We start from the raw sequence: 13,892 nt of genomic DNA, 5'->3' as shown, positions 1-13,892 counted from the left end.
TTCCATTTCCTAACAAATGGGGCAATGTCATTCTTTCTGATGGAGGCATAGAATTCCATTGTGTATATATACCACATTTTCTTGATCCATTCATCTACGAGGGGCATCTGGGTTGGTTCCATATCTTAGCTATGGTAAATAAGGCTGCAATAAACATAATTGTGCTGGTAGCTTTAGTATGGTCTTGTTTGTGATCATTTTGGTAAATGCCCAATAGTGGGATTGCAGGATCTGACCTCCTTTCTACCAATAAAAGCCTGTTGTTGGGTTTAGGGGAATGGCTCAGTGGTTCCATCTCTAGCACTGAAAAAAAAAGTGACTTTTTGGTACTTTTACGCCTAGTGTATCCTTTTCATCTTTCTTTTCTTCTGAGTTTTTGGTGATATTCAGGGTTCCTGAGCTCAGAGATCCTCCCAAATTACAAACCAATAGGTATATAACTGACATCCAGTTCCCCCAGGCAGGGGCTCAGGAAATGAGGCAATAAAGTATGGTACTGTGAAGAGCCGTGTGGCTCTGTTGGCATCTGTGAGACTGAGGACCCGTTGGCTGGCAATTAGGGGATGCCTCAGTCATTCCAGGCTGCTGACACTCTCCAGTGCTGGACTCAAGGCCTGTCAGCTGCTTCTCCCATCTGACTTCTGCCAAGACCTTTTGTGTCCTCGTTAAACACTTCAAGTTTATTGATTCATGTGGTGTTGAATTTAGAAATGTGAAGATTCCAGTTCCAATGTAAAGGTTGCATCCTAGCAATACTATCTAAGTCGTGAAAGCCACTGGAAACTTCAGCTGTTACTTTTATCAGAGACAGCAGGTACACAGCACTTCAGTTCTATGTGAGATGTTTTGGCGCCACCTTCTGGCTGTGGTCCCAATAGAAACTAGACGTTTAGGTGGCTATTTCTTTTCTTTAAAAAAAATTTTAATTTTTAATTTTTTTTTTGGTTAGTCATGGGGTTTGAACTCTGGGCCTGAGCGCTGTTCCTCAGCTCTTCAGCTCAAAGCGAGCACTCTACCATTTGAGCCACAGTGCCACTTCCAGTTTTCTGAGTGGTTTAATTGGAGATGAGAGTCTCATGGACATTCCTGCCTGGCTGGCTTTGAACCATGATCTTCAGATCTTAGCTTTCTGAGTAGCTACGATTACAGGTGAGAGCCACTGGCACCCGGCTAGATAGCTATTTCTTACTCCAAAGGTCCATTGTCAGTTGAATGGATGAATCTCACAAATACAATAAACAAGTATCAGGTGGAAACAGGTATATGTTGTGCAATCCATTTACAGAATGTACAAAACAAATCAAACTACATTAAGCAGAGTCTTCCAGAGAAACAAAAGTATTAGGTGGGATATAGATCTATATATGTTTAATTTTTTTTTTTTTGTCGGTCGTGGGGCTTGAACTCTGGGCCTGGGCGCTGTCCCTCAGCTCTTCAGCTCAAGGCTAGCACTCTACCACTTGAGACACAGCGCCACTTCCAGCTTTTTTCTTTTTTCTTATGTGGTGCTGAGGAATCGAACCCAGGGCCTCGAGCATGCAAGGCAAGTGCTCTACCACTGAGCCACCTTCCCAGCCCATGAGATGGTATTTTATCTATCATCTTATTTTGATTGTACTTTTTTTTTTGTTGTTGTTGTTCATGGGTCTTGAACTCTGGGCTTGGGCGCTGTCCCTGTGCTCTTCAGCTCAAAGTGAGCACCGCTTGAACCATAGCACCACTTCCGGTTTTCTAGAAGGTTTATTGGAGATAAGAGTCTTCCGAACTTTCCTGCCGGTCTAGCTTTGAACCTCGATCCTCAGATCTCAGCCTTCTGAGTAGCTAGGATTACAGGGGTGAGCCACCGGCGCCCGGCTTGATTATACTTTTGAACAAGCTATTTTCACAGTTAATGATGCAACTTTTTGCATTACTTATTCTGTTGATGATTTCACAATTTAAAATGTGTGTGTGTGTGTGTATGTGTTTATGTGCATATATGTGTGTATATCCTGGGGCTTGAACTGGGCCTGTACACTGTCCCTGACCTCTTGCTCAAGGCTATTAGTGCACTACCATTCCGATTTTTTGGTGATAATTGGAGATAAGAGTCTCAAGCACTTTCCTATCCTCGCTGGTTTTGAATTGGGATCCTGAGATCTCAGCCTTCTGAGTAGCTAGGATTTCAGGTGTGATCCACCAGTGCCTACCCTTCAAATGGTTTTTAAGTGCTGAAGAGTTTCTAGACAAAGAAGGCTGTGGTGTGCCTTACTACTAACACACATATGTGTAAGATAAGCACCCTTTAGACTTGAGTATTGTAGCCCTGTTGACTCCGAGTTCAGTGTGGATGAATCAACATTGTGTATTAAATAATGTCTTTTTTTTTTGTGGGTCTTGGGGCTTGAACTCAGGGCTTGGGCTCTGTCTCTGAGCCTGTCTATGCTCAAGGCTGTGCTCTACCACTTGAGCCGAAGAACCACTTCCAGCTTTTCTGTTTATGTGGTACTGAGGAATCGAACCCAGGGCTTCTTTATGCATGTGAGGCAAGCACTCTACCACTAAGCCACATTCCTAGCCATAAATAATGTCTTTAAGCAGAAATGTGTTACATAAAACAGGTTATGTATTGATTGGTTGGTGAAAATGTTAGACCAGAGATTCACAGTACTCTAAACCACATCTCTCCTAGGAGCAGTGTTTTAGTAGTCATAAAACATAACTGCTGTCAGTAATGAGAATTGAGGGATTAGGGTTGTTTGCCCAGTAGTAAAAATAAAAGTACCACACAAATACACTTACATGCCCATGCACACACAAGAAAGGCATGAGAAAGAGACTGTGTGTGTGTGTGTGTGTGTGAGAGAGAGAGAGAGAGAGAGAGAGAGAGAGAGAGAGAGAGAGAATTTTAAGTTCCTCTCTTTGCTTGTACACTGAATCAGTGTTAGAGGTTTTTTGACATCAATTTTTGGGAATTTTTTGTATAAAATACTTGCCTTTTGTTTTCACACAGGTATGGGATAAAAGTGAAAGTGGAGATTGGCATTGCACTGCTAGCTGGAAGGTTAGTATTTTTACTGTGATTCAAAAAGGTTGAAATATTTACTATTTGTTGTGTTAAACCTGCTATTCAGTTTGAGGAAATTATAACATATATGCTTGATTCTTTTCCTGGAAAGGCAGTTAACTTTTTTTTGCTATTAAAGTAATAGAAATATATTTCAGATAATTTGGAATAAGAGAATCTGTAATTCTGTATCATTCTATTATTAGTTTTTTATTATAGCCTTACATTCTTTTTGTTGTTGTTGGTCATGGGGCTTGAACTCTGGGCTTGGGTGCTGTCCCTGTGCTCTTCAGCTCAAGGTGAGCGCTCTATCGCTTGTGCCACAGCTCCACTTCCAGTTTTCTGGTAGTTTAGTGGAGATGAGTCTCACAGACTTTTCTGTCTGGGCTGGCTTTGAGCCTCGATTCTCAGATTTCAGCCTTCTGAGGAGCTAGGATTATAGGTGTGAGCCACTGACTCCCGGCTAGTTTTATATTCTCTCTCTCTCTCTCACTCACTCACTGAGGGCCTTGTTTTAGCTCTTTCATTCAAATTTGGTAGTCTTAGCATTTGAGCCACACTTCCATTTCTGGATTTTTGTTAGTTAATTGGAGATGAGTGTCTTGTATTGGTTGTCTGACTGAGAACCTCAGTCCTCAGCCTCCTGAGTAGATAGTATTACAGGAATGAAGCTTCCTTTGTGTGTGCATGTGCGTGTGTGCGTGTGTGCGTGTGTGCGTGTGTGCGTGTGTGTGTGTGTGTGTGTGTGTATTTTTTTTTGATTGGTCATGAGGTTTGAGTTCTTTGCTCAAGGTTAGCATTCTACCACTTGGAGCTATAGCACCGCTTCTGGTTTTCTGGTGGTTAATTGGAGATAAGAGTCTAATTGACTTTCCTGCATTGGCTGGCTTTGAACTGTGATCCTCAGATCTCAGCCTTCTGAGTAGCTGGAGTACAGGTGTGACCCACTGGTGCCCAGCTTCTTTTTTTGTTGTTGTTGGTCATGGGATTTGAACTCTGTGCCTGGATGCTGTCCCTCAACCCTTCAGCTCAAGGCTAGTGATCTACCATTTGAGTCAAGGCACCACTTCTGGTTTTCTGATCCTTTATTGGAGATAAGAGTCTCCTGAGGGCTGGGAAGTTGGCTCAGTGGTAGAGCGCTTGCCTTGCATGCCTGAGGCCCTGGGTTTGATTCCTCAGCGCCACATAAGCAAAAAGAAAAAGAGCCGAAAGTGGAGCCGAAAGTGGCGCTGTGGCTCAAGTGGTAGAGCGCTAGCCTTGAGCTGAAGAGCTGAGGGACAGCGCCTAGGCCCAGAGTTCAGGCCCCACGACCGGACCCCCCCCCCAAAAAAAAAAAAAAGTCTCCTGAACTTTGCTGCCTGGGCTGGCTTTGAGCTTTGATCCTCAGATCTTAGCCTCCTGAGTAACTAGGATTATAGGCATGAGCCACCTGTGCCCAGCTTCCTTTATATACTTTTAATAGTTGTGATTTTTTTCCTCCATCATTTATGTGTTGGTTTCTTACTGTTTAATTTTTATTAGCATGCAGTAGTTATTAGTGAGAGATTTCATTGTGATGTTTCATGCATTGTTTTATTTCTTGATTATTTATTTACTTTTTTTTCAGTACCAGGGTTTGAACTCAGGGCCTTGTGTCCGCTCAGTTTGCTTACTCTAGTGGCTGGATATTTTGGTAATGGAGTTTTGAGGACTTTTCTGCCTCAGCTGGCTTTGACCTGTGATCCTCTGCATCTTAGCCACCTGGCTTATTCCTTGATTTAAATTCCTTGATTCAATTACTCAATTAAATTTATCAGTTTTAAAGGCTGAGAATGTAGCTTAGTGGTAGAACACATTCCCAGCACTGAATCAAAAAGAGAAAAGGAGTCTACTAGAGTCTTGAAATCAGAATAGAAATATGACAGCAGACTGGGCGTGTGGGTCACACTTACAATCTTACCACTCAGGAGGCTGGGGAAGGAGGATAGTGAGGTCACAGCCAACCTGGGCTATGTGGTTTCATCTTTGCTAGAAATTGTGTATAGATGGAATCCTTACGTATTAGTTTTCTCATTGTTGTGATCAAAGTACCTGAGAACTTAAACCAGGTTTATTTTGACCTGTTTCCAGAGGGTTCGTCCCTTAGGCATCATGGTGGCTGTAGTATATGGCACCAGTGGTTCTTTATCTGACACTGGACAGGGGGCGGAGAGACAGGCAGAGGCTCAGGGACAAGATAATCCCAAGGACCTGCCCTCAGTGACTTACTTCTTCCAGCTATGTCCCCCCTTCGGTTTCTAGAACTTTCCTAAATAGCATCACCATCTGGGGATGGAGTTCCTAGCACATGAGTCTTTCTGGGGATACCTTATAGATAGTCCTTTGTGTCTGACTCCTTTACTTTAGTGTTTTCGATGTTCATGAGCATTGTCATATGTCAGTAGTCTGTTAAATAGTTAATGTAGTTACACCACACATACCCATTCACCAGTAGAAGGATATTTGAATTATCTCCAGTTTTGGGTTACTATGAATAATGTTTATGTTAGGACCTTTCCTAGCATTGTAACAAAACACCTGAGATAGTCAACTTATGAAAAATAACTGGCTAACATTTTTGGAAGTTATAGTCCATTATTGGTTTGCCTGCTGCTTTTGGAATGTCACATAGACACATTTTTCTTGTTACTCAGATAAAAATTATGAACTTTTCCTCCTCTTTTTTGGTCGGTCTTAGGGCTTGAACTCTGGGCCTGGGCACTGCTCCTCAGCTCTTCAGCTTAAGGCTAGTGCTCTACCACTTTAGCTACAGTGCCACTTCTGGCATTTTCTGCTTATGTGGTGCTGAGGAATTGAACCCAGGGCCTCATGCATGCAAGGCTAGCACTCTACCACAAAGTCACCTTCCCAGCCCTGAACTTTTTTTTACAAAAGTAAAACTTCCTATGTATGAAATATGAGTAAACTCAGTTTGGTTTTCTTTCCTCTTTTAAAATCCTCTAGACACACAGTGGATCTGTATGGCGTGTAACGTGGGCCCATCCTGAATTTGGACAGGTTTTGGCTTCCTGTTCTTTTGACCGAACAGCTGCTGTATGGGAAGAAATAGTGGGAGAATCAAATGATAAGCTGAGAGGACAAAGTCACTGGGTGAGACATTGGTTTGTGTCTAATGGGGGCAGGCATGTGAACAGTGGGAATTGGTGGTGATCCTAAGAATAACTTCTTCAATCACTTGGTAATGTTACTACTTCTCCCTTATTTATCAGCTCCACTATTTTTCATTTTATCTTGGGCTTGAATTAGTTTTTGGGAGTACCCATGAAATAGTATTTGCATTTTTTTGTGTGTGTGTGTGGTTGTGGGGCTTGAACTCTGGACCTGGGCGCTGTCCCTCAGATCTTCAGCTTAAGGCTAGTGCTCTACCACATGAGCCACAGAGCCACTTCCGGTTTTCTGGTGGTTTATTGGAGATAAGAGTCTCATGGATTTTCCTGCCCGGGCTGGCTTTGAACTCAGATCCTCAGATCTCAGCCTCCTGAGTAGCTAGGATTATAGGTGTGAGCCACTGGCTGCATCTGGTTTTATATGTTAGCATTTCTTATGTGATTTTAGATGGCAATTAGTATATAACTTTAGACTTAGTATATAACATTTTTTTGGTTGGTCATGGGGCCTGAACTCTGGGCCTGGGTGCTGTCCCTCAGCTCTTCAGCTCAAGGCTAGGGCTCTACCACTTGAGCCTCAGCTCCACTTCTGGCCTTTTCTGCTTATGTGGTGCTGAGAAACAGAACCAAGGACCTCATGCATGCAAGGCAATCACTCTACCACTGAGCCACCTTCCCAGCCCCACCTCTAACATTCTTGAAAGCTGTTTTTGTTGCGCCCCTCCCCTCCCTCAGTACTAGGAATTGAACCTAGGGCCTCACAGATGCTAAACATGTATTTTACTTCTGAGTTATTTTCTAAACCCTTGTTTTATATTTTCCTTGCAAAATATATTCTCCTTTATGTGAACCCATTTTAAGCTTTATTTTGGCTTTGATTGGATGGTTGATATTACCCAAGTTCCTACTCTATACAGTAAGGATTTTTGAGAGAGAATTTTTTGGAGATGCTACACTGCAGCCTCCTGCATAATTTTTTCATAATCACATGCGTGGTACAAAATTTGAAAGTCATAAAAGGGTGAGAACTTCCTTGTCTTCCAGTGTCACCCTATTGTGTCTCTAGAGGCTGCCACTGTTGCACGTATTTTGTGACTTCTTCCTTTCTAGGACAGTGGCAGTCCAAGTGGGGTCATTTATGCTTAAGTGAAGTTGCATACCTTCTATTTACTACTAAAGGGTCTTATTTAATTTACTGCTTGCAGCATGCTTTGCACTACAGTGCTATCTGTATAAAAATTTTTAATATTTTTTTTTTAGTTTCATGAGCAGTTTGCCTAAGAAATTATGTACATATTAAATTGGGACAGACATTTTTCTGCCTTGAAGGCAATAATTATGTCATTAATTTGTTAGTGATGGTTATGGATGTGGTGTTTTAGAAAGTGCTTTGGAGCAGATTGGGGCCCAGACAGGCTTAAAAATAACTTATACAAGCCGGGTGCCAGTGGCTCATGTCTGTAATCCTAGTTACTCAGAAGGCTGAGGTCTGAGGATTGCAGTTCAAAGCCAGCCTGGACAGGAAAGTCTGTGATATTCTTATCTCCAGAAACCAGGAGTGGCTCTGTGGCTCAAGTGGTAGAGCACTAGCCTTGAGTTGAAGAGCTGAGGGACAGCACCCAGGCCCAGAGTTTAAGCACCACGACCAACAACAAAAAAAATGCCAACAACAACAACAAAATGCATACAAGGTGGTTGCCAGTGGCTTAATCCTAGCTACTCAGGAGGCTGAGATATGAGGATCTTAGTTCAGATCTAGCCTTGGCAGATAAATCTGTGAGATTCTTAGCTCCAGTTACCCAGCAAAATGCTGGCTGCAGCTTGGCTCAGAGGGTAGAGTGTCAGCTATGAATGGAAAACAGTATATGACCCTGAGTTCAAGGCCCGGTTACAACACAAAAAAAAACCCAATGTAATCCCAAACCCCATAAAAACCCAGTGTATTGAAAGGCTATGTACTTTGTAAATGAAAGAGCAATTCTGTGTTCTTTAAAATCTCTACCATGGAAGTGGTGCTGTAGCTCAAGTGGTAGAGCGCTTGCCTTGATCTGAAGAGCTGAGGGACAGCGCTCAGGAGCAGAGTTCAAGCCCCATGACTGACAAAAAAAAAAAAAAAAAAACAACTGGTAAAATCTCTACCATGTTTTCTTTCATTTATGATTTTAGTTGTTTATTGTCTTTTTCAGGTGAAGAGGACAACTCTAGTGGATAGCAGAACATCCGTGACAGATGTGAAATTTGCTCCCAAGCATATGGGTCTTATGTTAGCAACCTGTTCAGCAGATGGCATAGTTAGAATATATGAGGCACCAGATGTTATGAATCTCAGCCAGTGGTCTCTGCAGCATGAGATCTCATGCAAGCTAAGCTGTAGTTGTATTTCTTGGAACCCTTCAAGGTAAGCTTACATATCAAACTTCTGATGATATACTTCTCCTAAGATGAACTAGAGATTTTTTCTTTAAGGGAAAAAAGATTTAGCTCAGCATTTCAGACACATCATTCTATTCTAAGGATAGTGTAGTGAAGCACGGTGGTTCGGGTCACCATGGCCAGAGAGTAGAGAAAGGAAATGCCAGGCAGTGAGCTGGCTTTCTTCTTTCTTTTTATATTTCCTCTGGGTCCAGCAACCCATGAATGGTGTCATTCATGTTAAGGGTGGCTTTTCCTCCCGTTAATCTTCTTTGGAAATATCCTCAGACATACCTGGAGCTGTGTCTTTACTAATCTCCTAGGTGATTCAAAATTCAGGCAAGTTGACAAAACCATCACAAATTCACCTTTTGTCAACTTGATAAACAATTGGCTTCCCAGGAATTGGATTAGTAGATTTTAAGATTAAAATTTGATGATTTACTATCTAAAAAGTTTTTTTTTAAAAAAAATCTGTCTGCTAGAAGCATTTCTCTTTTCTACCTTGGAATGCCTTTGTTCCAGTGTTTTTACTTTACAAAAGAACTCATCTGTAGTAAATATTTTGGTATTAACTTTCTGACCATTTTCTATGTATATACATTTATGTATTTAATGTACTCAGAAAGATATGAAGGTATACACTAGATTAACATGAATATATAAGGGAGTCAACAAACATACAGATATGTACAAACTAATACTCTTTCTTTGAAATTTCTTTACTAGCAAATACATTTGGACAGTTTTCCATATATTAGTATAGCTAGTCATCCCTCTCTCCCCCATTTTCCCCAGGATTTTTCCATGTGTCTCAGGATAACCTTGAATTTGTGGGCTTCCTGCCTCTGTCTCTCAAGTTCTTTTTTTGAGAAAGTGTCTTGATCTGAGACTGAACTTGAACTCAAGATCCTCTTGGCTTTAGCCTCTTGAGCACTAGGATTACAAGTGTATACCATCACACCAGCTCATGGTTACTTTTTATTTATTAAAAAAAAAATGGTAAGAATCAGTAGCCTGAAATCCTAGCTACCCAGGAGCTGAAATCTAAAGATTGAATTTTGAAGCCAGCCTGGACAAGAAAGTGATGAGAATTTTTTTTTTTTTTTTTTTTTTGTCAGTTATGGGTCCTGAACTCTGGGCCTGGGCACTGTCCCTCAGCTCTTCAGCTCAAGGCTAGTATTCTACCACTTGAGCCATAGCACCACTTCTGGCTTTTTCTCCTTATGTGGTGCTGAGGAATCAAACCCAGGGCCTCATGCATGCAAGGCAAGCACTCTACCACTGAGCCACCTTTCCAGCCCAGTGATGAGATTCTTATTTCCAATTAACCAACAAAAAGCTGGATGGGAACTGTGACCCAATTGGTAGAGCACCAGCCTTGAGCACAAAGAGCTAAGGGAAAGTGCTCAGGCCCTGCGGTTAAGTCCACTGTCAGCAATAAAAAAAAATTGAGACTCAACCTGGTTAAAAAAAAAAAAAAAGGAAACCTGAAAGAGTGCAAAACAAAATCCATAGTTTTCTTATCCCCTAAAAACAAATGTTTTTAGTAGTTTGGTTTTTAGACTTTAGTCAGATACTGCTGATTCTTGTCCTGATGTGTTTAAACAGGGTTCATATTCACTGATAAACAAAAGAAATAGCAAGTTTGGAAGTCTTTCCACCTCCTATGATATCTACTTAATACTTTTATTTTTAGTAATGTTAATAGTTTTAGTTATGTTGGCAATTATCATGAATTCACATTTATATCCCTACTTGATTTATGTTTTTAGATTATTACTTCTACTTTATTTTATTTATTTTATTTTTTATTTTTTTTTCCCTTGTCTCCCCATTCACAATACAGACTAGGCACAGGCCTGGGCTGAGGTGTATATGGGGTAGGTTTACTCTGCCTCATCTTTCTATACAGTCAGTGTAAGAACACAGCCTGTGGTAAGCACCCGGAGGCCATATTACTTCTATTTTAAAAAAAAGAGCCGGGCACTGGTGGCTCATACCTGTAATCCTAGCTACTCAGGAGGCTGAGATCTGAGGATTGCAGTACAAAGCCAACCTGCGCAGGAAAGCCTCTGAGACTTTTATCTACAATAAACCACCAGAAAACCAGAAGTGGCTCTATGGCTTAAGTGGTAGAGTGCTGGCTTTGAGCTGAAGAGCTGAAGGACAGCGCCCAGGCCCAGAGTTCAAGCCCCATAGCCCAAAAAAAAGAAAGAAAAAGCTAGCTAGCTTATTTTTCTTCTACTTAACATGAACTGTTCTGTATCTTAAATTTTGCTATATTGCTTGTATACTGGCAAGTTTAATAATAGTATTTATAAACTAAGATTTTAAAATATGTATAAGTTTTTTTCTGCTTTTTTTATAATTAGCTTACTTTTGCAGAGGAAGATTTAAGTTTCCACACATGTTATGTATCCTAAGCAGTCTCACCTCATCATACATATGTATAAGTATTTTTTTTTTTGGTCGGCCGTGGGGCTTGAACTCTGGGCCTGGGCGTTGTCCCTCAGCTCTTCAGCTCAAGGCGAACGCTCTACCACTTGAGCTACAGCGCCACTTCCGGTTTTCTGGTGGTTTATTGGAGATAGGAGTCTCACTGTTTCTCCTGCCCGGGCTGGCTTTGAACCGAGATCCTCAGATCTCAGCCTCCTGAGTAGCTAGGATTACAGGCGTGAGCCACCAGCGCCTGGCTTATATGTATAAGTATTTTGTCTTTGACTGCTGATTTAAAAAATCAGAGAGCAACCAGACTTATGACATTACATTATTTGTCTGATAGATGGCAAATATCTATTTCAGAAAAGTTTGTTGTTTACCCAGAATAATTTGGCATTACCTGGGCCTGCGTGCTCTTCAGGTCAAGGTTAGTGCTCTACCACTTGAGCCACAGCCCACTTCCAGTTTTCTGGTGGCTTATTGGAGATAAGAGTCTCATGGACTTTCCTGCGTGGGCTGACTTTGAACTGCGCTCCTCAGATCTCAGCCTTCTGAGTAACTAGAATTACAGGTGTGAGCCACTGGCGCCCAGCTGGCATTACCTTTTGATGAATGCTCTATTAGATATTTTGTGTGTGTGTGTGGACATGTGTATGTGTGTATGCACCATTCCTGGGGCTTGAACTTAGGGCCTAGGTTCTATTCCTGAGCTTTTGTACTAACGTCTTCATTAGATTTTATTACCTAATAAATCATTTTCTTATAGATCTTTAGCAAGTTGTATCAATAAAGAACTAATGTTTTAGCTCTAAGAGATGAGTAGTAGGCTCAGAATGTGGCTCAGTGGTAGACTACATGCCTAGCATTCATGAAGCCCTGGGTTTGATTCTTCAATACCACATAAACAGAAAAAGCCACAAATAGCACTGTGGCTCAAGTGGCAGAGTGCTTGCCTTGAGCAAAAGAAGCTCAGGACTGGGCGCTAGTGGCTCATGCCTGTAATCCTAGCTACTCAGGAGGCTGAGATCTGAGGATCACAGTTCAAAGCCAGCACTGGCAGGAAAGTCCATGAGACTTTTTTTTGGTGGTCATGGGGCCTGAACTCTGGGCCTGGGCAATGTCCCTCAGCTCTTCAGCTCAAGGCTAGTGCTCTTACCACTTGAGCCACAGCGCCACTTCCGGCTTTTTCTACGTATGTGGTACTGAGGAATCGAACCCAGGGTCTCATGCATAACAGGCAAGGGCTCTACCACTGAGCCACTTTCTAAGCCTCATCTGTGAGAGTCTTATCTCCAATAAACCACTCAGATGAAACTAGAAGTGGCACTGTGGCTCAAGAGGTAGAGTGCTTGCCTTGAGCTGAAGAGCTGAAAGACAGCACCCAGGCCCAGATTTCAAGCCCCATGACTGACAAAAAAAAAAAGCTTAGGGACAGTATGGAGTTTCTGATTTCAAGCCCCAGGACTGCCTGCCCCTCCCCTCAAAAGAAGAGAAGGATGAGCAGAATGTAGAACCAAGGTCAAAGTTAAACTATGTTGCAGACAAAGCAAAGTATTATCTAGGTAACTTGGCACATAGCAAAAAAAAGTTATTTGTAGTTCACTTTAGTAGAACCCTTCTCTGGTTGCTTATCTTTGCCTTTTTTTGTGTGAGAAGGGAATGATGTAGGAGGTATGATTTGTGAGGAGGTGGTCTTTTCTACTATTCCTCTTTCCATCTGCATTTCTCCTGTTTGTGGAAAGCACTGAATACCTTTTTGTCATGAAGTTTGTCATGACAAAAAGGTATTCTTCCTCATTTTATATTTAATTGCTAGGTCTTTCAGGAGGTAAAACTGCTAAAGTATCTCAGGTTTATTTTTAATCTGTTAAATGTTTAAAACTTTATCTTTTGGGCAAAGAGATTTTTTATCTAAATATGGATAAAAGAATCCAGGAGTCCTCAGTTCCTTTATATGATAGTTTCATATTTAGAAGTTGTGGTTGTGCAAGTATGTGTCAGAGATGTAATTGTCACATAGGGACAGGCTAACTGCTAGGTTGTATATCTGCTTGACACCTGGTTTTTAAATTTCTGAATTTGACATCTTGATTATTAATGTAAATTGTTTTTACGTTTCCTTTCCAGCTCTCGTGCTCATTCCCCTATGATAGCTGTAGGAAGTGATGACAGTAGTCCAAATGCAATGGCCAAGGTTCAGATTTTTGAATACAATGAAAATACCAGGTCAGTCTGCTTTGGTATTACTTACTGTTCAAAATTGCATTTCGTTTATGTATTAACTGAATGTATATCACTCATTACATATTTACATATTTCCTATGATATATCAAGTTCTGTGCTAGACTTTAATGTATAGGGTTGTTTCTTTTTTTTTTTTTTTTCTTTTCTTTTTTTGAGTCCATGCTCCCAGCTTGTTTTGTTTTTGAAATGGGCCTTGTTATTTTGGTCAGGCTGGGCTTAAACCTAATGCACTCAGGTAGTTCTATAGATATCTATGTGAGAAAATACATGTACCCCTATCCATACCTACACCAAATGGATAACAGACAGATATAAAAACTAAAACTAAAAAGATCTAGAAGAAAACAGAAGAAGTTCTCTTTACAACTTTGGAGAAAGGCAAAGACTTTTTTTGTCGATCGTGGGGCTTGAACTTTGGGCCTGGGTGCTGTCCTTGAGCTCTTCAGCTCAAGGCTAACAGCACTCTACCACTTGAGTCACAGCACCACTTCCAGTTTTCTGGTGATTCATTGGAGATAAGAGTCTCATGGACTTTCCTGCCTGGGCTGGCTTTGAACTGTGATCCTCAGATCTCAGCCTCCTGAGTAGCTAGGATTACAGGC

General features: G+C 41.4%; 1 protein-coding gene across 2 annotated transcripts in view; it reads left to right on the top strand.

The window, feature by feature from the left end:
• Seh1l (SEH1-like (S. cerevisiae)) overlaps positions 1–13,892 on the top strand; it is a 26,893-nt gene that overhangs the window by 1,819 nt on the left and 11,182 nt on the right. For both annotated transcript variants that reach the window (XM_013027169.1, XM_013027168.1), the window contains exons 2-5: positions 2,993–3,043; positions 6,029–6,175; positions 8,379–8,590; positions 13,174–13,272. In XM_013027169.1, the coding sequence (XP_012882623.1) occupies positions 2,993–3,043; positions 6,029–6,175; positions 8,379–8,590; positions 13,174–13,272 (509 nt within the window). The remainder of the gene's footprint in view (positions 1–2,992; positions 3,044–6,028; positions 6,176–8,378; positions 8,591–13,173; positions 13,273–13,892) is intronic.

Source organism: Dipodomys ordii, unplaced genomic scaffold (assembly GCF_000151885.1).
Source record: "Dipodomys ordii isolate 6190 unplaced genomic scaffold, Dord_2.0 Scaffold100, whole genome shotgun sequence".
Taxonomy (NCBI): Eukaryota; Metazoa; Chordata; class Mammalia; order Rodentia; family Heteromyidae; genus Dipodomys; species Dipodomys ordii.
This window is presented reverse-complemented; position numbering and strand designations above follow the sequence as displayed.